The 23,675-nt window shown below is 36.6% G+C and overlaps 4 protein-coding genes across 5 annotated transcripts; 3 read left to right on the top strand and 1 right to left on the bottom strand.

The window, feature by feature from the left end:
* The first annotated feature begins 204 nt into the window (after nt 1–204).
* On the top strand, nt 205–4,403 carry LOC1279673 (solute carrier family 12 member 9). Of its 2 annotated transcripts, none has more exons than XM_061660481.1 (8): nt 205–354; nt 596–1,038; nt 1,144–1,278; nt 1,359–2,970; nt 3,043–3,420; nt 3,487–3,565; nt 3,628–3,758; nt 3,835–4,403. In XM_061660481.1, the coding sequence occupies exons 2-8, from the start codon at nt 753–755 to the stop codon at nt 4,031–4,033; spliced, it is 2,820 nt and encodes a 939-aa protein (XP_061516465.1). In that variant the 5' UTR covers nt 205–354; nt 596–752; the 3' UTR covers nt 4,034–4,403. The 2 variants fall into 2 exon arrangements, with proteins under 2 accessions (XP_061516465.1, XP_319440.4); XM_319440.4 differs by having other exon boundaries at nt 206–571; nt 698–1,038.
* Nucleotides 4,404–5,427: 1,024 nt separating this feature from the next.
* On the top strand, nt 5,428–6,324 carry LOC1279671 (exosome complex component RRP40). The gene has a single exon (XM_319438.4). It carries the CDS (start codon nt 5,579–5,581, stop codon nt 6,293–6,295), a length of 717 nt encoding a protein of 238 aa, XP_319438.4. The 5' UTR covers nt 5,428–5,578; the 3' UTR covers nt 6,296–6,324.
* Nucleotides 6,325–6,460: 136 nt separating this feature from the next.
* Nucleotides 6,461–8,866, top strand: LOC1279670 (probable serine hydrolase). Its single transcript, XM_319437.5, has 3 exons — nt 6,461–6,683; nt 6,772–6,840; nt 7,572–8,866. The coding sequence occupies exons 1-3, from the start codon at nt 6,659–6,661 to the stop codon at nt 8,414–8,416; spliced, it is 939 nt and encodes a 312-aa protein (XP_319437.5). The 5' UTR covers nt 6,461–6,658; the 3' UTR covers nt 8,417–8,866.
* Nucleotides 8,857–9,423, bottom strand: LOC133393819 (uncharacterized). Its single transcript, XM_061660483.1, has 2 exons — nt 9,282–9,423; nt 8,857–9,223 (listed from the first exon to the last, which is right to left on the bottom strand). The coding sequence occupies exons 1-2, from the start codon at nt 9,365–9,367 to the stop codon at nt 8,947–8,949; spliced, it is 363 nt and encodes a 120-aa protein (XP_061516467.1). The 5' UTR covers nt 9,368–9,423; the 3' UTR covers nt 8,857–8,946.
* Nucleotides 9,424–23,675: the final 14,252 nt, after the last annotated feature.

Raw genomic sequence — 23,675 nt, 5'->3', positions numbered from 1 at the left:
TGAATATCCTTAGTAGGCCGCTCATTTTTCGTTGAAAAGCTACCAACCTACTGCGATGACCGATAGTTAATGAAACGCTTAACCTCCTTTCCCAAGCGTTTTCTCAAGCGTTTGGCAGCTGTCAGTTGTTATGTTGCGCTCCGTGTTATGCTCTGTGGAGTCCTGGCGTTATGATCTATTCCGTACGCAGGAAAACCAGCACGATTGCTTTTGATGGCAACCAATTGTTGACATTCCATCTCATCACATTTCGTCTGCATTTTAGACAATGCATGTTTAGTTTTGTATCTAGCTTAGCTTATCAATATTCGTTCGATATGAGAGCGGAATTTTAAGAAGTAGCTGTGCAAATAAGTATTTCAAGCATTATGTATTTGTAGCTGTATTAACATTTCAACGCTCCAATGAGTTATCTAGTTTTGGCTGTGGTGTAAATTAAGACTAGTGTGAATCATTTCCGCTAAATTGGGGATAGGTCAACGAATCGTTCGTGAGCGCTGTGTTTGACAACAAGAGACCAATTGCTTTGTGCAGGAGTGATTTACTGCGAAGCGTATTATTACCTCGCAATGTAAGTGCTTTGTTTCGTTTCCAGAGTAACAGTTCAGTGGTATCACCTATCTGATGTTTTGCTGAACTAATCGAACTGCTCACGAACATTCATTAACGAATCTCGTTATTGAACGGAATCATCTAGAGCTAGCATACTTTGATTGAATTGTGCCGCAGTTTGCACCAGGACAGTGATTAGAATGATCGCGCAAAACAATGTACGAAGTACAAACAACGATCCAGTAGAATCGTCAGAATCGTATCCCATTACCGGAGGAACTAACGGGGCAGGAACGTCCCGGCTGTTTCGACAGTTCGGTAGTTTGTTTTCGTCTCCTGCCCCGACAACTGATCCAGCTGGATATGTGGAATTCGGCAGCATCTCCGATCCCGTGGCCAGTTCTGGGCGCACGCTGGGAACGTTTGCGGGTGTCTTTTGTCCCGTAGCGTTGTCCATGTTTAGTGCGCTAGTGTTTATTCGAGTTGGTAAGACACAACTTGACTTACAACATTACATAAATGCATTGTTCTTGTTATAGAATAGTGATCGTGTTTGCTGGTTAATAATAATTTTCGAATATTTTTCCACAGGTTTCATCGTGGGCAATGCTGGCCTGTATGTTACACTGTTGCAGTTTATTATCGCTTACGTCATTTTGCTTTTCACCGTTTCGTCCGTATGTGCGATCTCGACCAATGGTGCCGTTGAGGGTGGAGGTGTATATTGTAAGTATACGCCCCCGCAAATGAGCTATACAATATTTCAAGTTGTTTTTATTCGCATTTTTGTTATTCTTCGCCTACAGTTATGATAAGCCGCACACTGGGTCCGGAATTTGGCGGCTCCATAGGAACGCTGTTCTTTCTCGCGAATGTAGTAGGTTGTGGCTTGGCGATATCTGGATGTGCTGAAGGAATTATACAAAACTTTGGTCCCTCGGATGGCACTGGCAGCGGTTCAATTCCGGATGGCCGTTGGTGGCGCTTCCTCTACTGCAGCTCACTCAACACGCTGATGCTTATTGTCGTGTTGATTGGTGCGGAAATGTTCGCCAAAACTTCGATGATGATTTTGGGAGTGGTGGTCATTTGTTTGCTGTCGACATACGTCAGCTTCCTGACGCAGGGACCAATGGACGTGAGCATACCGCATGAGAATAGCTTGGTGAACTTCACCACCGCACGCTATACCGGCCTGCAGGCGGATACGCTTTGGTCCAATTTGCACACCAACTATACCAAGGATTACACTTCGAACGGGAATCAAGTGAATTTTGCGGTTGTGTTCGGTGTACTGTTCTCGGGCGTCACCGGCATCATGGCCGGTGCAAATATGTCCGGGGAGTTGAAAAATCCATCCAAAAGCATTCCAGCCGGCACTCTGTCTGCCGTGCTCTTTACTTTTCTGTGCTACATGGCATTATCAGTGCTGATTGCGGCCACCACCACAAGCACTTTGCTGCAGAACAATTTCCTATTTCTTGGGCCAATCAACTTGTGGCCAACGTTTGTAACCATTGGCATTTTGACGGCCACTTTTTCTACCGGTTTAAGTAACCTGATTGGCGCAAGCCGTGTAATGGAGGCTCTAGCGAAGGATCGTGTGTTTGGTCCACTGATGAGCTTTGTTGTGAAGGGTACGTACAAGAATAATCCAATTGCTGCCGTAATCGCGAGCTGGGTTTTGGTGGAAGCAATTTTACTGATCGGTTCGCTCAACACAATCGCCCAGATTAATTCGGTGCTTTTCATGCTGGCATATTTGGCGACCAACTTGGCGTGTCTGGGTATTGAAATAACTGGAGCACCTAACTTCCGGCCAACCTACAAGTATTTCACATGGCATACTGCATTTATTGGCCTGCTTGGGACAGCCATTATGATGTTTGTGATAAACTCTATCTATGCGCTATCTAGTATCATACTTTGCCTGTTACTTGTGATAGCGCTGCATTTATTTTCGCCGGCCTCGCAAGGCGCGCAATGGGGTTCCATTTCACAGGCACTGATGTTTCATCAGGTGCGCAAATATTTGCTTATGTTAGACTCAAGAAAAGATCATGTAAAGTTCTGGCGTCCGCAAATGTTGTTGCTTGTGTCCAGTCCACGCTCCTGTTGTCCCCTAATACATTTCGTAAACGACATGAAAAAAGGTGGTTTGTATGTGATTGGACACGTGAAAGTGGGAGAGTTCGCGGATAACGATTCATCGAATGATCCTACGATTGAGGAATACACTCAGTGGCTCTCGCTAGTTGACCATATGAAGGTGAAGGCTTTTGTGGAGCTTACACTATCTAGAAACGTTCGCGAAGGCATTCAGCATCTCATTCGAATATCCGGCATGGGAGCGATGAAGCCTAACACAACCATTCTTGGTTTCTATGACGAGGAACAGTCGAAGGACTTTTTTGAACAGTAAGCACACACCTCTGAACTATATTGTTTGCTATCGGATGAGATTAATTATTGTGTTTCAAATCTTTGCAGTGAGGACTCACCCTACAAAACCAGTGAATTTGATGGCAATGGGATTAAATTGTTCCCGTATCGCAAGAGCGGCGAATCGAAGTCACTCGGAGTGGTTGACTATGTACGGATCATCGATGATGTTTTACGGATGAGGAAAAATCTCTGCTTATGTCGTCACTTTCATCGATTGGACAAGCAAATGATTGCGCGTAACAACCACATCCGCTACATAGATGTGTGGCCAGTGAATATTTTCGAGCCGAAAAATGAGGATCCGTTTGATGTCGTGTCGCAATTTATGATGCAGTTGGCATGCATAATTAACATGTTGCCTGTTTGGAAGAAGTTGGAGCTACGCGTGTTTCTATGTGAATCGGAAACTGTGTCAGAAAATAGGTAAGATCGTGCCTTTTTTGCGAGTATTATGCGCTAATACTAATGTTTCCCTTCATACATTCTCAGTGCTGCTTTTGAACGGCCCGCAGAACACCGTCTTGATCAACGATTGAAGTTGCTAAGAATTTCAGCATCCATCCATAAGGTAGATAATTTTAATGTGAATCTTTTATCGTACAATTATACAAACTCTTCCCATACTTTCAGATTCCGGAATGGAGTAAAGATATTGATTTTGCAAAACACCGCAATATTCTCAAACAATTCACCGGTAATAGCGATAGTAATCAATTGATGGCTGAAGAAAATATTAATCGCTCCAAATTATACATGCAAAGGTAATAGAAAATAATGCGTATACAACTGCTAATTATTTCTTTGTCTTAATACGTTATTTTGCCTTTTCGTTTACAGAATCAATCAAATAATACGCGATAGATCCAATGCAACGGCTGTGACATTTATGTATCTTCCAACGCCTCCAGCTACTCCATCCGTTGATTATAAGGAAAAGTGTCACCACTATCTCGATCTATTGACTGAGCTTACGTTCGATCTTCCCCCAACTATACTTGTCCATGGTATTGATGCTGTGACCTCAACTACTCTTTAAGAGAGAGAAAAAAAAAGATATGCGCTCCACCTCCTCCAGTTGGATTTGATCTGTTAGTTTACGTGTTTCTTTTCTACGAATGCGACTCCCAGAGCATACAGAAAAAATGTATCGAACACAACTAATTATTAAATGTAGCGCGCAACACATGTATGTGAAAAGGCAATTTTTAGGTGTAATTTGAAACTAACATAAAAACCTGCTGCAAACAGGCATGGTGAACAAGCGTTGTGTTTAATAATATACAAAACACAGGGTAATTCCATTTTTCGTTACATTATTAAATTATTTTAAAACAATTATTTGTTTAGTGATAAGGTACACGTAACACATATATTGAACTGTAATAAAATTTTGTCCACTGCTGTGATTTTTTTGTTTATTATTCTGCATAATGACTAAAGTTTACTGTTTTTGACTCTGTTTTTACACCAATTATGACAATTGAATGGCATTTTGTAGATTAAAACAATATAAGATAACGATTAACCCAAAGCTAGACACACAGATGCTTAATTGTAGCGATAGAAATGACAACAATGGAAATAAAGTAGTTTTGGATGTATTTTTATTAATTTTTGGGCAGCTTCATTTATATCTTTCATCTAAATAAGTTAAGTTAAATAAGCTTTCTGGGACAATTAATCTGTTTCTGGCTGGCGTCTACTTGGAAGAATCTTCGATTTGTATCATAGAAGGTGGTAATTTTTCTATCGCATGTTGATTGTATCGTTTTTTAACGAATAGCTCCGTACGAGCCAATACATTCCGCAAGTATTTACGCAGTCGTTCCGATCTTTTAGGATTAAACTCTTTCGGACGTTGAACTGAGTAAAAAAAACACTTATTAGTTTCAAAATGTGTTGATACACAATACATTTAAAACAAATTCTTTTTGACGAGGCTAAATACGTACCAAACTGTTGCACTTCCCGAATTTGCTCTGATGTATAATGACGATATCTGCATAGTACCCCAAACATGCAAACACTATGATCTTTCAATGAACGGCAAGGCGGTTTATATTTGATTTCCCCTAAAATCTCTTCAATACCTAGCGGAAGAATAAAATATGTTAAACACAATTGTTACACGCATGATTTGAACAAACATACTTTTGAATTGTTGAAAGTATTCAGCCTTCGCTCGAAGATGTGGCAGCCCTACATTGTGTTGTTTGATTATGTTGTAATCGTTTTGTATCCGTTTATCACAATAGTCGCAGTAATATTTACGTCCCATGCTAAATGTCTCTATAAACAAAGTGCTTTACAAGAACAAACACATGCGACAGTGCTGTTTTTTTTAATTCCTCCCTAAAACTGATTCGGAAAAGTGTTGTTTACGAATTGTGGTCAAAGTCTTCTGCAAAGAAGGGGCAAGCTACGCATGGTGTAGACATGCTGTCAATTTGAGGTGTGCTTCTGTCACTGGATGTAAATAAACAACACGCTGCCCGGTGAATATCGCCACGAGCTGCGAAGATTAATTATTTTTGCAGTTTTGAAAGTCTTTGTCCACAGAAGAGTGTCCAAAACGGTGAACATGACGACGGAAAACAACAGCGTAGCCGTACTGGCAGGAGATATTATAAGCGAGCCGATGGAAATGATGAAAGCGAACAAGAAAGTAATCATAGGCCCGGGCATACGAGTAGAGAAAGAGACGGTGCTCGCTAGCAAGTGCGGAATGCTAAAGATGAAACCTCCCAACACCTTCTGGGTAGACGCCTACCAAAGACGCTACGTGCCAAATCGTGGAGAGCTGGTGATTGGTGTTGTGATGGCAAAGACAGGCGACACATTCCGCTTAGATATTGGAGGTAGCGAGACTGCTTCATTGTCGTACATGGCTTTTGAAGGAGCTACGAAGAAAAATCGGCCAGACGTAAATGTTGGCGATATTGTATACGCTCGGTTATTAATTGCTCACCCCGATGTCGAACCGGAGCTAGTGTGCGTCGACTCGCATGGCAAGAAAGGCAAACTAGGCGTTCTACACGATGGATTTATGATCAGCTGCAGCTTGAACTTGGTTCGAAAAATACTGAATCCAAAGAGCAATTTTCTTAGCCAACTAGCGAAGGAACTTCCTTTTGAAATAGCAGCCGGAATGAATGGACGCATATGGATCCGGGGGAGAACGATAAAAGAGACTATTGCGGTAGGAAATGCTATTTTGGCTTTGGAATACCTACCGAACGATCGCATTCGAGAGTTGTGTGATGATATAGGAGCCTATGCGTCTGGTTTCATAAAATAAAGAACGTTAAAGTAATTATTTCTAAAAAATGTTGAGTTGAATCGAACGAAAGAAAGGAAAATAATATCAGGATGCATACATACCCTGGTTGGAAACACCTATTGAACGTCAGTGAATCAAGATAATTAGAATAAAATAGGCGCAGCAAATTTTGTGCTCACCTTGGTGGAATACGTAAACAAAGCGGAAAAAAAGAAACATGCCGAAAATGTCATCAGCTGTGCTAGGATTGTGTACTCGAATAACTATGCTAGCGGCTCAAGCGAAACTTCATTACTGAGCGTACTGAATGCGAAATTGATTCGTGGTTGATAATTGTGTATTGCATAATATTTTTTGCTAAACATCGCTCGTTTTAAAATCATGAGTGAGCCTACAACGTCGAATGGTGAGTAAATGAAGGAGTTTATTGAGATCAATATCATCTGCAGTGTGATTAAAAATAAAACGGTTTTGTTAATGTTATTACATTTTAGGTACTAATGTATCTACGTTGCGTCCTATAGAAGAAATAGAAATTCCAGTCCCCTGGGGTATCATAGCAGGTATTTGTGAATATCGTATGATAGTGCAGCACAACATCATACCATGGAATGTTAGCTTGAAAGTTGCGTGTTCATGCTTTGACGTAATTGTTCCATAGTTTCGTCACGCTTTGGGTGAATGGTGCAGTAGTGGCATCAAGGTGTAAGCCGTTTATTGTTTCGCTATGATAAGCTTAGCATCCCTTGAACAAACCCTACTTGTGGTTGATGTATTAGCATTCTCGCATCGCATATGCGCACCACACACATACACACACGCATACACACATCCACATAAACTCATAGGAAAGAATTAAGAATTGCGCTAACCGCTTTTGCTGTTGCCCGGCAAAGGGTTAATCTGCAACACAAATTATCTAATTCTAATTCCTTCTAGGTTTGATTGTTAATGTTAGGGTTAACATGAAGCAAGACATGCATACGATGTATCAATTACACTAAACAACCTTGAAAAGCGCTTCTTTTTTAATCCATGGTTGATGTTTGAGGTGTAATGTTTAACGTTTATTTTTGTTTATTTGATTGTTTATGGGGTTCTTATTGAATAGCCATGAATGTTTACGAGTTAATTCTCAAGAACTAAAATACAGACATGCAATGGCCTAAAACATATAATTAAATTCAAATAAACGTTAATATAGCACATAAACCAGAAGTAAATAAACAAAATAAAATATCAAAATTTTACAATATATTTTCATTTAATTTCAATGTATGGTTTCTACTTGTAGGTAAATGGTGGGGATCCCGTCTAAAACAACCTGTTCTAGCACTCCATGGTTGGCAGGACAACGCAGGCTCATTTGATCGTCTTTGCCCTTTGTTGCCTGCTGAGGTCCCAATTCTTGCTATCGATCTTCCGGGTCACGGTAAATCGTCACATTATCCCAAAGGCATGCACTATTTCATCTTCTGGGACGGAATCACGTTGATTCGGCGCATAGTGAAATATTTTGGCTGGACTAAAGTAACGCTCCTGGGTCATTCGCTAGGAGGCGCGTTGAGCTTCATGTATGCTGCTAGTTTTCCAGATGACGTAGAGCGATTTATTAGCATTGATATTGCTGGACCGACGGTGCGAGATCATCATAAAACGGCCGCTAGTACTGGAGACTGTATTGATAAATTTTTACATTACGAAACGCTACCTGAATCTAAAATGCCCTGTTATGGATACGACGAGATGATCGATCTGGTTTTGGCAGCCTACGATGGCTCGGTGGATTACGACTCTGTCGAAGTGTTAATGCGGCGTGGTATGGCTCTTGCTCCAGCACATTTCAATAAGGATGGTTATCATTTTGCTAGAGATCTCCGTTTGAAAGTGGCGCTGTTGGGTATGTTTTCGATGGAGCAAGTACTTGCATATGCGGAGCGTATAAAATGTAAGGTTTTAAATATACGTGCCGATCCTGGAATGAAGTTCGATAACCCTGAAGTTTATCCAAAAGTTATGGATGTGCTTAAACGAACTGCATCAGAAGTAGCATATTATGAAATTCCTGGGTCACATCATTTGCATCTTGTAACACCAGATAGGGTATCAAAACAAATTAGTGAATTTCTATTGAAGTAAATTGAGAATAACATAGGACACTATAACGATAATGCTGGGTCACATCATTTGCTTCTTGTAACACCAGATAGGGTCCTGTAACAAATTAATGACTCTCATTTGAAGTGAATTTAGGACACTTTTGTTACTCACAATCAGTTTCAATTGAAATACCGGCTAAACAAATTAAGTGTCGATTCATTATATTAGGGATCGTTGATGAATTTATATATTTTACAAATAGAATGATTAGTATGTTGTTTTCATTCCCCGCTACATGACTACTGTGAATTATTTCCATAAATTTTTTTAGCTCTACGAATTATTCCGTGTGAATACAAAACTAGAAAATATTCTTTACGGGTTAAGAAATAGGTATGGGAATTCATCTGAAAAGATGAATGAAATGTTTTAAAAACATTGGACTAGGAATGGATAAAAAATTAATAAAACAAATATCATACTATTGTATTCTTTTCTTCATTTTCAAGAAACATCCTTATAATTGTGTCAGCATAATGATGTACGAAAATGGAATCACGAAAGCCTCATTAAACATAGGTGGGCCCGTACACTTTTTTTGTGCTGCATGGAACTAGCGAAGTTTCTTTCAGATAATTTCCAATCGCCTTCTGTAAAATCGCTTCCAACGGGCTAAAAGTAGCACGAGACCGTAGTCTGGCTTTGGAAATTTCCAACGATTTCAACAGTTCATGATTCCTTCGCTTCATTGTTTCCGTCGAGTAGCTGAAAGATTCAACTTTACCAGTTTTGGATTTGTCATTGGTTTTTGCTTCATTTACTTGCAGCGAGTGTTCCATTTTCACACTAAAAGATTAAACAAAAATTAAATAATTTCTCTCAACAATTACGGGCTACAGCGTACATTTCTTCAAGTTTTCCGTGTAATTCGAACTGTAACCCGCCATATTTTTCATTGATATCTTGTATAAAGTCTAGATCTTTTACCATGTCTATAGAGTTGTCTTACACTGGAACACAGCACATCAACAACAGCATACAAATCGATCAAAACTTTGTTGAGGCTTTCAATACACCATAGTTGCTATGACAATGGTATGAACGAACACACAGAAGGCAAACATAGGTAGTTAAAGACGGACACTGCGGGTAAGATGGACACTTCTCATAAATGCATCAAAATGGATATTTTCGAAAAAATTAAGAATGCAGCATCCTAAGTTAAAGTTGAACAACACATTTGAGAACATTTTTGGCATAATATATGCAAAATTGGTTAAATCCACGAACAAAATAAATTTTCAATCATGTGCACCCTTGTGGATCTAATTTGACTACTGCCGATCTTAAGCTCTACAATTTGTATTGTTTATATTTCCGGAAGTTTTGTTTCATGATTGGGTTGTCGTGATCATTAATGTAAAAACTGGCGAAAGAACGAGAATGAAAGTTATACAAAATGTTGTTTTCTGGTGGTTTAAACATCCTGACACCAAAGCGGGAAAGACGGACACTTTGTTGAAGGGAAAGATGGACACCGAACTTATAGATTTATATTACTTCTTATATGAATTGGTGATGAATAGATTTCTTCAAATACCTTAAATAAGGGTATTCCGAAGCTATAAACCAATTAGCAACTAGAGAAAGTATTGATATAAGCGAGAAATGAAACACCGGTCAAAATAGTAGCCATTCGTTATGCTATTACTCGCTCGACGCTGATGAGGCGCTTCACAAAATCCAATATCTTGTCACGACTTGGACATCTTTAAGCAATAAAAAGATGAGGCATTGATACGACATTGTTCAGGAATAGATGAGAAATTCTATGGGATTACAAAACTTAAATGTTGAATTTTGACTGACATGGTGGAAAATGGATCAAACTATTAACAAGTCCCTTAAAAAATACTGGGGTCGTGGTCTTTTCGCGGAGTGATTTCCTTAAAGGAAGTTCTAGACTGTTGTTCTGTAAGCTGGAGCAACGTCAGCTGTAAGTGCGCGATATTTCAATAATGCTTTAGATGCTGCATTCTACGATATATTAGAACCAGTGCTTACAATTTCTAAAGCCACGGCTGAATGAATCGTTGTTGTAATAGGCCAAGAATTGGTTTATAAACGTACCAGGACGTGGAAAGCGATAGAATCAGTAAAATACTGTAAAACTCTTCACTTTCCAACGTTTTCTACAGGTGTCCATCTTACCCTTCATGGTGTCCATCTTTCCCATATCAGGTGTCCGTCTTACCCGAACATTTCAAAACCGAACGAAAAAAACAAGTTTTTTATTCATGAAAAAAAACGCAAAAATCGATAGAAACTTAACAGTTTTAACACATTTTCTGATAAAACATGAGTGTAAGATAATATATGCACATTTTCATGGTCGTTTCACTTATATATCCCTAGATTTTTACCATTTCCCTTAACGTGTCTGTCTTTACCTACCTTCCCCTTCAGTATGGATGAGTTAATTGCGGACACTTACGTTTTTTGATGCATTTCATCCTAAAACTCCAGTTGTTTACTTATAGAATTGTGCAAAACAGAACAGAAACAGAAACGTTTTCTAATAAAATGATTTTTGAAATGTTGTTTTCAATTTAAAAAAACTTAATAATTGCCTGTTTGACAAAATCTCTAATTTAGTTTTTTTTTTATGGGAAAGTTAAATAAAAAGAAGGTAAGAAAAAACGCCGATAAATTTTTATGGCGATAGATTGTACAGAAGTGCGTGATTTCGAAAATCTCAGATGTCCGGAATTGACTGTCATGTACTGTAAAATTCTATTGTTAATGAAATAAAATTGTAAATTGTTAATCCTGTCGGTTGACTGTAACCAATATTAACAATTTTCTATGCTTAGTTTTTAACAATTTTCTATGCTTACATCCATAATAAAAATATTTTTTTTTTTATAAAATAACAATAAACAAGTTTATAACATTGTTCTGATTAAATTTGATGATATTTTCTTCTTCTTGTTCTTTGGCACAAATACCGTTGACGTAATGGACACGGTCCATTCGGGTCTTTAACACATGACGTGCATGTTTGCTAAGTCGTATGAGTTGATGACTGTACCATGACACCGGTCCAGACGGTTTTTAATAACTTCTATTTTTACTTTTTTAAATTATAAACTTATTATACAGGACATAGCGTCTCTGAAATAGCATTTTATTGTGAAGGAGATTCCACCACTTTGTTGTGGATCACAAAGCTCTATAGTACAATTTAAGTGGTCTAACACACTATATAAAGGATAATGTATAATGTAAAAACAACACTTTATTTTTACATACGGATTTTTTACACATAGATAAGGATTAAAAATATAACAAATACACCTTTAGTAGAAGGCCGCACATAATTTGATTATCATCAGTATGATAGATCCATACATTAGATTGACTATCCTGTCATGACTATTAACCCTCAATGAGGTTTTTAAAGTGGTTCAAACACGTTGGATGAGCAAAAAACAATTCATCCTTATGTTTTATATTAAGTTGTTTAAAAAAGGAACATACCGATTTATTTGAAATAAGCGACTGGTAACAATACAGAATGCGGCCATGCGGCAGATCTTGGAGAAGATGGCTGAATACAGAAACGACACATACCATCTCTTCATAGACTTCAAAGCCGCATACGATAGCATAACCAGGGTAAAACTGTACGACGCCATGAGCTCATTTGGAATCCCGGCCAAACTGATAAGGCTAGTTAGAATGACTATGACCAACGTCACATGCCAGGTGAGGGTGGATGGAAAACTCTCAGGACCTTTTGCTACCACCAAGGGTCTGCGCCAGGGGGACGGGCTTGCCTGTCTCCTATTCAACTTGCCGCTAGAGAGGGCCATCCGCGACTCGAGGGTGGAGACTACGGGAACCATCTTCTATAAGTCAACCCAGATCCTGGCATACGCTGATGATATAGACATCATTGGTCTGCGGCTCTCCTATGTAGCAAAAGCCTACCAAGGGATTGAGCAGGCGGCAGAGAGCATCGGATTGCAGATAAACGAGGCAAATACCAAACTGATGGTGGCAACATCAGTGGACCTACCAATAAATAATCCGAATCTACGTAGGCGTGATGTACAGATAGGTGAACGCACTTTTGAAGTCGTCCCAGAATTCACCTATCTTGGGTCAAAGGTCAGCAACGACAACAGTATGGAAGTTGAGTTGCGCGCAAGGATGCTGGCTGCCAACCGGTCTTTCTACAGCCTGAAAAAGCAGTTCACCTCAAAGAACCTGTCGCGACGGACGAAGCTGGGACTATATAGTACCTATATAGTACCAGTACTCACATACGCCTCTGAGACATGGACACTGTCCAAATCTGACGAAGCCCTCTTAGCCGCGTTCGAGAGGAAGATGCTCAGAAGGATACTTGGCCCCGTATGTGTGGAAGGACAATGGAGGAGCCGATATAATGACGAGCTATACGAGATGTACGGCGACCTCACTGTCGTACAGCGTATTAAGCTCGCCAGGCTCCGGTGGGCTGGCCATGTTGTACGCATGGAAACGGACGACCCAGCCCGTAAAGTCTTTTTAGGCCGTCCACAAGGACAGAGGAGGCGTGGTAGGCCCAAATTGAGGTGGCAAGATGGCGTGGAGGCGTCCGCCATTAAGGCCGGGATAACGGACTGGCAGACGAAGGCGCGAGACCGTGAGCGGTTTCGGACACTCCTGAGGCAGGCCAAGACCGCAAAGCGGTTGTAGCGCCGGATAAGTAAGTAAGTAAGTAACAATACAGAATGTTGTCTATGTTGTGTTGTTTCAAAAGTGTTTTAAGAGGTATTGTACATTTTCGAAATTCGTAAAACTTAATATTTATTATTTTTTATTAAACATAAACACACATATTCAATTAATAGGAAAATAAGCCGCTGTACTCTTAATTCATTAATAAAAAAATAAATAAATTAAAAAATAAGGATAAATAAATAATTACATAAACATATAAAAAATAAATCAATATATAAGTAAATAAATCGATAAAAAAATAAAAAAATAAAAAGAAATAAATAAATAAATAAACAAACAAAATCTAAATAAATTAAAAACAAAATAACTAAATAAATCAATCAAAAACAAAAGAAATAAATAGAGAAATAAATAAATGAATAAATAAATAAATAAATAAATAAATAAATAAATAAATAAATAAATAAATATATAGAAGATAAATAAATGAATAAAGAACAATCTAAATAAAAAAATAATTAATAAAAGATAAAAAGATCGATCAATAAATTAATCGTAGAATGTTTTTTAAACGAAAATCAAGATGAATTAATAAATCTTTATTATTTTATGCTGTTAGTGAAACAAGTAAACATGTTTGTACATCTGCGAACTATTGTTTTTTGATACAAACGGTAATTTATTAACGATCATTGTTTAAATAATTTGAGTTTCCATAAAAGTATCCTGTCTTCATAAGATTTATAAAGTGTTTTGCTTATAAACATGCGTACTTTCTTAAATAAGTCTTCTTCTTCTTTTTGCCTCACCAACCTTTGTCGGTTAAGGCCTGCTTTGCTACCTTTCTTTCTGCTGCGAAAGCTTTCAGTGACTTTCTGATTACACATAGTAGGATAGTCAGTCCTACGTATGATCCCGGGGGACTTCGGGTATGAACCCATGAAATTAACTTTGTGTGAAAGGAATTGGACTCTATAGCATCCTTTTTGGACAAATCAAAAGGAATTTCCAAAGTGTCTATCCATTAAGGGTGCCATAGAGTCCAATCCTCGTCGTATAAAGTGCATTTCCCAAAAGAAAGTGTAAATAAAGTATCCCACAGCTATGAAAAACGCTGAAAAACACTGTAAATAATACGAGTTGATGACTCCAGACCAGCCCTTAATAGTCATTTGACAGAATTAATAAAGTGTTAAGCTCTCTAGCAAGAACAAAAAAAAAAATAAAAAAAAAACAATGATCTTGAGCAGACCGTAATAATCAAATGGACCTCTTTGAGCATCGATAGTCGTATAGTCAATGCTACATGACTTAATCATCATTGCCACGTGGTTTATTCGATAAATGCGACGATTATGGCAAAGTTGGACAGAATCAATTCATATTACGATTGCCGTTCTTTTATACAAGGATTTACAATTCAGTTGTGTGGTATAGTAAATCTTTGAAGTTTTTGAGAGAGATCATGGTGTTAACCATGTATTTGATGGTCTCAAGGAGATTCGATACGTACTATACAATAGATAGAAAGGACAAAATAGCCATAGAATAATGAAGTTTGAAAAGTTGATGATGATGTTGTGTTAATGGAAAAGTTATAATGATGGAATATAATTTCTCAAGCCTTGAACTTTTTTAAACTGAACGTAAAATTAGTCGTTGAAGTACATACAATTTAATTTAAAATCAGTATGTGCTTATGAATATAAATGGAGACCTGGACAATCGTTTTTATGAATTATTATAATTATTATTTTTTATTATCTTTATAATAATGAATGAGTAGTGGATTCAATTTTTTGCTTCGAAGAATTAAATTATAAAGGTATATGTTACAAAAAAAGGGTTAAATCTAAATTTGTTAAATCTACAGATGAACCGTTGGATACAATTAGGCCAGCATAGGGGTGTATATTTTGTTCTAGAACAAGCGCGTGGAACAGCGGACTCTGAGCAAACTAAAACCATAGAAAGTAAACAGCGTCACATCCGACGTCAGTAACGTACCCTGAAACTACCGGGGCAATACCGAGCTAACGGCACTGCATACTCGGCTCCAGCCAACCCAGATGTAGTCAAATACTAGTCGTAGGGTCTTGCTTTTAATACACGTCATCTAGGCAAGTGTTTTCTTGTCCACTTTGGTTGTGCGTGTGAGACGTTCTTTGATCAACACATTTTGGGATAGACATGATCGTGTTGTGTAGACAGAAGTGGATTGGATGTAGTAAGATTGAACCCGAAGTAACCACCATGGTTAAGCTGTAATAGAATGTATAGCAGGTTTAAAAAATCCACGTTTCTGGTAGTGTTTTCTTTTACCCCGTAATCAATACACACGTAAATTGTGTATTGTTATTACATTTCAGCTGTACCATTGCCGGAGCACTGAGCTGTGTGGGTGTGTTGTGAGCTTCTGTTGGTTTTGTTAGGTTCTTTTAGTTCGTTGTCGGCTGGCAGCATTGGAAGTGTTTCCAATACTTCTCAGACTGGTGCTGATAATGTTGCTTAAATGCATTTGTATAAATTAAAAAAATACCAAGCACCCAATTTCATTTGTCCGTGGTTAGCAAATTGGATAGTAACGTGTGAGAAAGCATTGGACGGTGCCTTAAGAAAGCATGCTGCTACACGGTGGCCTGGGTTACATACGAAGTGTTGTGAAAAAAAATATCACTGAGAAAACCACTTGGATATTGTTAGTGTTCTCAATGCGCTTAGTAGTTTATTGTGTGTTGTGTATGAAAGCTGTAATACCGTGATTTGTTGCCTGTTGCGATGAGACAGAATTTGGATTACTTAAGCCACGCGTACAGAAACTTTTTAGAATGAAAGAGTTTGTTCGTTTGGCTCGAGTTATGCCGGTTCTAAATTGCAGCATGTTGTTGACTGATTTTACGCGTTTTTTTTCTTTTGCTGGTCATGTTGTAATTTTAGCGCCATGCTGATCAAATAGTTAGATATAGTTCAATAATATCTGCGCATGAGTTTTTAGTTCAGTCTTTTATTTTTTTTTCATTCAGAAATAACGGCTTAAGAAACGGCTTAAGAATAATGACAGAAATAATATTTTATAGTTCAGTTTGTAGTGAAATATAAATAAAAATTGTTCTATGTAGCATTTCTTAAAGCTATTTTTATCAGTTATTAGATCCAGCAATTCAGTGAGATTTATTGATTTGGTATTATTTGAATAATGAGTATTTGATAGTATACGTGTGTATAACTCAGTTTTTTTGCAACGAACAGTTCGTCTAGATCGTATTTTTTATGAAAATGAATTAATAATAAAAATAGCAATATTTATTTTATTAGTTATAAAAATTTAATCGTACACGAGTGCAGCATGAGCGATAACAATACACAAAACTTTTACTCCTTTAGACACGGTTCGCCTATCAGCATTACACGGCATTGCGTTTAAGGGTTGTAGGGTGAGAAATTGTAATTATTTTCCTACATGTACTGTGTGCCGTTTGGTATGAATAATCGACGATTTATATTTGTTGTTGTGGTAGTTGCCACTAATTGTTATATAGTTCCTCGTTATGTTCCTTATTACTTGTCTTCTTCTTTATTTTTCTTGGAAATATTTATCTATTTCTTGGAATTACATCTTACACGATCAAGCCAACATTTCGTAGGCTTATGACACTTGCAGCTAGCTACCACGTAATCATATTGTCAGTTCAAATTGTCATTCAGCTATTTGCTTTGTACAGACAGGCCGGATCGAAAACGATCTGCTTAATGTCTTGTAGTAGTGTACACGTGTATTATGTACCGTTTCTTTGTATATGCCATGTAAAAATGAAGATTGAAAAATAGATACTTTACACGAGATCATCAAAGAACACGTTTCAATAATTTAAATGACTCACACGGCCACATGTATTCAAGTACCAAATTGTAAAAAATAATACAACAACATGTTTCCTGATCAATAGGAATTTATTATGTTTATAGGACTATAAAAAAACTTCAACACAGATTTTTTCTTTTCATTAAAGTTTATAGATAGAATACAAAGAACATGAGTTCCTTTATATTGACTGATAAGTTAAAGAATCTTCTATGCAGGGATAAACGTATTGAACGCGAGCTTCAGAAGCAATGGAGCGGATAAAGTAATTTAACTTTCTGTTTGGAAAACTTTTGGTAGTGTGTATTTGTCATTTGTCCGTTCTAATTCTATGTTCCATTCTCTGTACAGTTTTTATCCTAATGGGGAAAGTTTTCTTTTGCGCATCGATATGTCTAAGATTGACCATACGGACTACGAACTTCACAATTGCACCCAGGTAGAATGTGGGCCAGGAGCCTCTCCAAAGATTTTTTTAAACCTGAGTGCACTAACCGCTCCTTCACCTTCATGACAATACTTCATGCCCATATGCTTACTTCAGAGCAAAGTTACACAGAAGAATTTTCTCGGCAAAACAATATAAGCACATAAAATCCTATCGAATCTACATTTGACCATATGTGATCACACTCCGTTACATTGCAAACGACATAAATGTTATCGTTACTGTCATCATCATTATGGACCAGCATTAAACAGCAATCATCGCTTTACTTCTTTCGCAGCATGAAATAGGAGTCAATGGGAACTGGCCTGTCAAGAAACGGATTTTTCTGTGCGGAAAACTTTGTCACACGTACGATGGTTACAATTTGAAGAAATGTGTAGCTGTATGTGGCATGGTTGACCATTTTAGGGGAGCGAGACACATTGGCACAGTGGAGATGGTCGGTAATAGTGAAGTTTCCAACATCTCATAATCGACCAGATGGGACATACAGTTGGTCGCTGAAGGTTAGAAAGCGATTTGCAACAAAAGTCACAAGATTGATGATTTGTACAGATTCCAACAAAAAAAGGCCTGAACGATTTGCGATCTCAATGCAGCAAAACAACGATATTAATGGAATTTAGAGGTACAAATGTTTCGTGTTAGTGAAACAACGCATTGTAACACTTAGTCTATTTAACATACATCGTATGTTGTACAACAAAATCATATTTTCCGAATGCATTTCATCGTCCTTCTCGATTTAAAAAAAGAAGTAGTCAGAACATATTGTTCTAAATTCAATCTAATATTTAGGTTAATATCAAAATTTTATGTATTTAACGATTGTGTATAATGTTAAAAAGGTGAGTAAATAATGGCAGCAAAACTGTAGGATATTGATTTTTTTTTATAAAAAAAAACTCTAAGACAGGATACGCAAGGTATTCTAAAACAAATAGGAAAAAAAAACATATGTGTTTTCACTCATCCACCGATATGGTGCCAACATTACACCATTGCATAACTCAATTTTTAATGGTATGGAAAGAGCCTCAGTCTCGTGTACAGCTGTCGTCTGCCTTGCATCGGTAGCATGAGTAGATTTTATATTGTGCAAATGTGCACACATATGTGACAATTCTGGATTTAAAATTGGGACGCGGCGATATTTCTCTTTCATTGTTTTTAACGGCACTGTCGGGTGTGATTGCTAAACGGCATCATAACTAATATTTATGCGTAGATAAATCGTCGTGTATATCTCGAAGAAAGCTATAAATGCTCTTTTGTTATAGGTTTCTAAAAAACAGGAAGTTGATTTATGATTTCTTGAGATCTGTGTATAAAACACATATACTTAAGTCTACGAGATTTATTTGATGTTGACGCCATCTATATAAAATGCATTCGAATAAAAATACAGACAATATTACAGACATATTATTATTATTTACATTTATATTATTATTATTTAAATTTATACTCTGATTATTTTACAGCATAAGTAAATGTTCAGTACATTGTACAATGTTCATATTTGATATAAGATTAAATTGACAGGCCCATTTTCAGGCTAAAGAGAAAAGAGTGGTAAAACAGTAGAATGAGTATGCGGTATAGAGCATCAGCATCGTAATTGATGTTGCGAATGTATGCATTTTAGGTAATTTATATCTCATGCCTGATCTGGTACATAACACTAGTGACCACATCATCAATAGTGCAATCAATAACGGTATCAAATAGGTTATACAGTACACTTAGCACCCTATTAGGATTGAGAGGATTACACAGGAAACAAATACGAGGAATGTCAAGGTGGTTGTCAATTAATTATGACATGGATGAGTTAAACATAAAAAAAATCATTTGTTTCATTACACATAATGCTCGTTGCTACAATCCGATACATATCCGATACAATACATATTATTGTTATTATTATTATTATTATTATTATTATTATTATTATTATTATTATTATTATTATTATTATTATTATTATTATTATTATTATTATTATTATTATTATTATTATTATTATTATTATTATTATTATTTCTATTATTGTTATTATTATTAATATTATTATTATTATTATTATTATTATTATTATTATTATTATTATTATTATTATTATTATTATTATTATTATTATTATTATTATTATTATTATTATTATTATTATTATTATTATTATTATAATTGTTATTGTTATTGTTATTATGATTATTGTTATTGTTATTATTGTTATTATTATTATTATTATTATTATTATTATTATTATTATTATTATTATTATTATTATTATTATTATTATTATTATTATTATTATTATTATTATTATTATTATTATTATTATTATTATTATTATTATTATTATTATTATGATTATTGTTATTATTATTATTATTATTATTATTATTATTATTATTATTATTATTATTATTATTATTATTATTATTATTATTATTATTATTATTATTATTATTATTATTATTATTGTTATTATGATTATTGTTATTATTATTGTTATTATTATGATTATTATTATTATTATTATTATTATTATTATTATTATTATTATTATTATTATTATTTCCTTAAAAAAGGAACATATCCTATCAAACAACCAATTCAAAGAAGAATAACAATGTATTAATTTTTAAAATATTCGTTGCTGCAGTGTAATGTTTGAAATAATTTAAGCGTTTTATTTTTAGCAAAAGTGATAAATTTTGCATATTCCGGAAGGGTTATTGAGTTATTCTTTTAAAATAAAATTGGATCGTTATGAAAAATCAACTAAATTGATCGTAGCAATAGTTAACGCTTCAATAAAATGTACTTGTAAATGTAAATGGCCGGTCTGGTGGTACAGTCATCAACTCGTACGACTTAACAACATGCCTGTCTTGGGTTCAAGCCCCGAATATATCTTCCCCCCATATGTAGAACTGACTATCCTGCTATGGTAACAATAAGTCACTGAAAACCAAGCTCACTCCAATAGTGGGTACTGGCAGGCCTTGACCGACAGCGGTTGTTGTGCCAAAAGAAGAAGAAGAAGAAATGTAAATGAGCATATCCGTCAACCTTAAAAGCTACAGCATGAGAACCCGACAGTGTCTCCTCAGTGTTACGGTACACAAATGTACACAATGTTTTGTCAGGTATGTAGAATATTTTTTCTACCAAGGCGTTTATCGGCTTCGTGGTACAGTCCTTAAATCGACTCCTTTCAAATTAAGGTTGGTCTAGTCCTTCAAAAATGCTGCCCTACTTTACAAGAGCGTGCAGCTTGCGGTCCCCCGTGGGGCAATAGAGAGTTAAAAAGACTTAAATCTGCGAAAAATAGAGCTTTACATTGTCTCATAAAGTCTAATCTTCACTCCGACAGACTATTGTTTAACACTGTTAGTGGCAACTATAGAAGATTCAACAGGCATCTGTATAGAATCTATATCAACAAACTTCAACGAAGTATATCCAACGATCCGACTAAAATATTTTCTTTCGTTAACCGTAAGAGGAAAAATGCAAAAATCCCGTCAGTAATGTCACTAGACACCGAGAAAGCCACAAGTGAACTTGAAATCAGTCAGCTCTTTGCCAAAAAATTTAGTTCAGTTTTCGACCTTCAATCTTCGTCACCAATTAATATTGCAACTGCCCTGCAGCACACACCCGCGGATGTTCTAGATATGTCTATAAATGATATTGTCATCACAAATGAATCGGTAGAAAATGCAATCAAACAAATTAAACCCTCATTTATCCCGGGTCCGGACGGGATCCCAGCAATAGTCTTACAGAAGTGCTCAACTTATCTTTCAGAGCCACTGGTTCATCTGTTTAAGCTTTCTCTGCACAGTTCTACATATCCTACTATGTGGAAGTCTTCGTGGATGACACCCGTTCATAAAAAAGGTCCGAGACATGTTATATCTAATTATCGTGGCGTAACTTCCCTATGTGCATCAGCAAAAATACTCGAAATTCTTGTCCAGGAAGCGTTAGTCAGGGGTGGCTTGAATTATATCAGTCCAAGCCAGCACGGATTTGTTCCCAAACGATCGGTGTCGACCAATCTCGTTCAATTCGTGTCTGAATGCCTTACGGCAATGGACGGCAAGTCACAGATTGATGCAATTTATACTGATTTCATGTCAGCATTTGATCGGATTAACCATGACATACTCCTTGCGAAACTGAGCCGGCTTGGCTTTCATAATAATCTAGTCATATGGTTAAAATCATATTTAAACCAAAGATCATACTGTGTTAAAATCAATAAGTGCTTGTCCAACGTGTTCGTTAGTTCGTCCGGTGTCCCACAGGGAAGTAACATTGGCCCAGTATTGTTTATCCTATTTATTAATGATGTTGTATTTGCGCTCCCAAATCAATGTTTGCTTATGTATGCGGACGATATCAAGATTTATGCGACCATTAGAAATGATTCGGACAGCTCGACTCTCCAGCACAGCCTAGACGTATTTAGCAATTGGTGCTCTGCGAACTCGCTATCCTTGTGTGTCAATAAGTGTTGCGTGATTAGTTTTACTCGTAAAAAAGACCCTATCAAGCGAGACTATAATCTTGACTCGTGTATAATCCCACGTAACATAGAAACTAAGGACCTCGGCACTATTCTTGACTCAGCACTCTCCTTCCGTCAACAATATTCGTACGTCATCGACAAAGCATATCGGCAGCTTGGTTTTATTCATCGTCTGACATCTGATTTTAATGACCCTTTCTGTTTAAAACAACTGTTTGTCGCGTTAGTCCGGTCCGTACTTGAATTTAATGTTGTAACATGGTCTCCGCACACTAACAACTGGTCCACACGAATTGAGCGAATTCAGAAAAAATTCACAAAAATAGCTATAAGAACCTTACGGTGGAACATGGACCAGCCTCTAACCTATCAAACTAGACGGCTTCTTCTAGGATTGCAGTCCTTAGAGAGACGTAGGGAGGTAGCACAAGCAGTTTTTGTAGCAAAATTAATAAAAGGCGAAATTGATGCTCCCGAGCTTCTTCTTAAAATAAATTTGTACGCCCCTGACCACGCGCTACGTCCTCGAAATTTTCTGATCAAAATAGACCGGGCCCGTACTTCCAGAGGAGCTCATGATCCAATTATTTCAATGTGTAAAGCTTTCAATAAGTTCTACTGCTTTTTTGACTTCAACATTACAGTTGCCACGTTTAAATGTTCATGTCTGTTTTCAAATATATAGCAAGTAAGGTTATTTTAAGTATTACTTTATTTTAATATTGCAAAGGCCCCTGCGCGCGCCACGCAATTATCTTCAATAAATAAATTTAACAACACACCTATCCATGCCCCGTATTCACTGTACCTCCCTTTCATATACGTAGTACTGACTATTCTGCTAAGGAGGGTAATTAATAAGACACTGATAGTCAAGTTCATAAGTGATACACGGAGGCCTCAACCGACAACGCTTGTTGTGCCAAAGAAGAAGAAAAGAATTTGCATCTTCATTTTGGACGGTACAAGACACGTATCTACAGAGGAATCAGTGCTTCGATATAGCTCACATTTCGTTCGTTCTTGATGTCTTGAGGATGTCAGCAGTTGGCGAAGGCCGTAGGCAGGTACGATCCTCAGAAAAACGCCTCTTCCGATTTCTCGACTGATAGCAGAACTCTTCCACCAGCTCAAGATTGTTGTTGTCAACTAATAAGTAGCCTCTTGTTCGTCGCATTGATCACCAAGCCAATTGTTGTTGCTTCAATGTTATATCAATGTTATGTTATGTATAAAATAATAATAATTATTATTATTCAATGGATACGTTATGTTTAGATAGGTCCCAAGGAGTGAGAAATCTAGTAATTAATTGCAACGAGGATGATGGAGGGAGAGGAAGGCAGGGATTGTACAGGTGTATATACTCTTCTATAGTAACAAAGCATTCCCCAAAATAACATGATTTTATTTTGTAATTTTGATATCATAAGCATTATCAATACGTCTCAGAAAGCTAGCCCATTAGTGGTATCAGCAGGTCATGAAAAAAATGGTAGTTTTGTCAAAAAAGAATATTAAATTGATTTAGACTAATTTTTAATAAATTATTTTTCTTAAAGCAAATTGCTCATTTATTTGATAATTTGATAGTGCACACTAATAAACATGTAACGAATAATGTTTAAAAAAATAAAGCAGTACGATAACTTTATTTTTCACGAAGTTTTACGTCTAACATAATCTAGGCGAGTTCGGAAAATTA

Source organism: Anopheles gambiae, chromosome 3, assembly GCF_943734735.2.
Source record: "Anopheles gambiae chromosome 3, idAnoGambNW_F1_1, whole genome shotgun sequence".
In the NCBI taxonomy this organism is placed as follows: Eukaryota; Metazoa; Arthropoda; class Insecta; order Diptera; family Culicidae; genus Anopheles; species Anopheles gambiae.
The sequence above is the reverse complement of the archived record's forward strand: the minus strand, read 5'-3'. Positions and strand labels throughout refer to the sequence as shown.

Coding starts and splice junctions, on each gene's coding strand:
- LOC133393819 (XM_061660483.1), bottom strand. CDS start 9,367: ATGGTAAAAGATCTAGACTTTATACAAGATATCAATGAAAAATATGGC. Junction 9,224..9,281: donor CACGGAAAACTTGAAGAAAT/GTACGCTGTAGC, acceptor TTAATCTTTTAG/TGTGAAAATGGAACACTCGC.
- LOC1279673 (XM_061660481.1), top strand. CDS start 753: ATGATCGCGCAAAACAATGTACGAAGTACAAACAACGATCCAGTAGAA. Junction 1,039..1,143: donor GCTAGTGTTTATTCGAGTTG/GTAAGACACAAC, acceptor ATTTTTCCACAG/GTTTCATCGTGGGCAATGCT. Junction 3,421..3,486: donor GAAACTGTGTCAGAAAATAG/GTAAGATCGTGC, acceptor ATACATTCTCAG/TGCTGCTTTTGAACGGCCCG.
- LOC1279671 (XM_319438.4), top strand. CDS start 5,579: ATGACGACGGAAAACAACAGCGTAGCCGTACTGGCAGGAGATATTATA.
- LOC1279670 (XM_319437.5), top strand. CDS start 6,659: ATGAGTGAGCCTACAACGTCGAATG. Junction 6,684..6,771: donor TGAGCCTACAACGTCGAATG/GTGAGTAAATGA, acceptor ATTACATTTTAG/GTACTAATGTATCTACGTTG. Junction 6,841..7,571: donor CCCCTGGGGTATCATAGCAG/GTATTTGTGAAT, acceptor TTCTACTTGTAG/GTAAATGGTGGGGATCCCGT.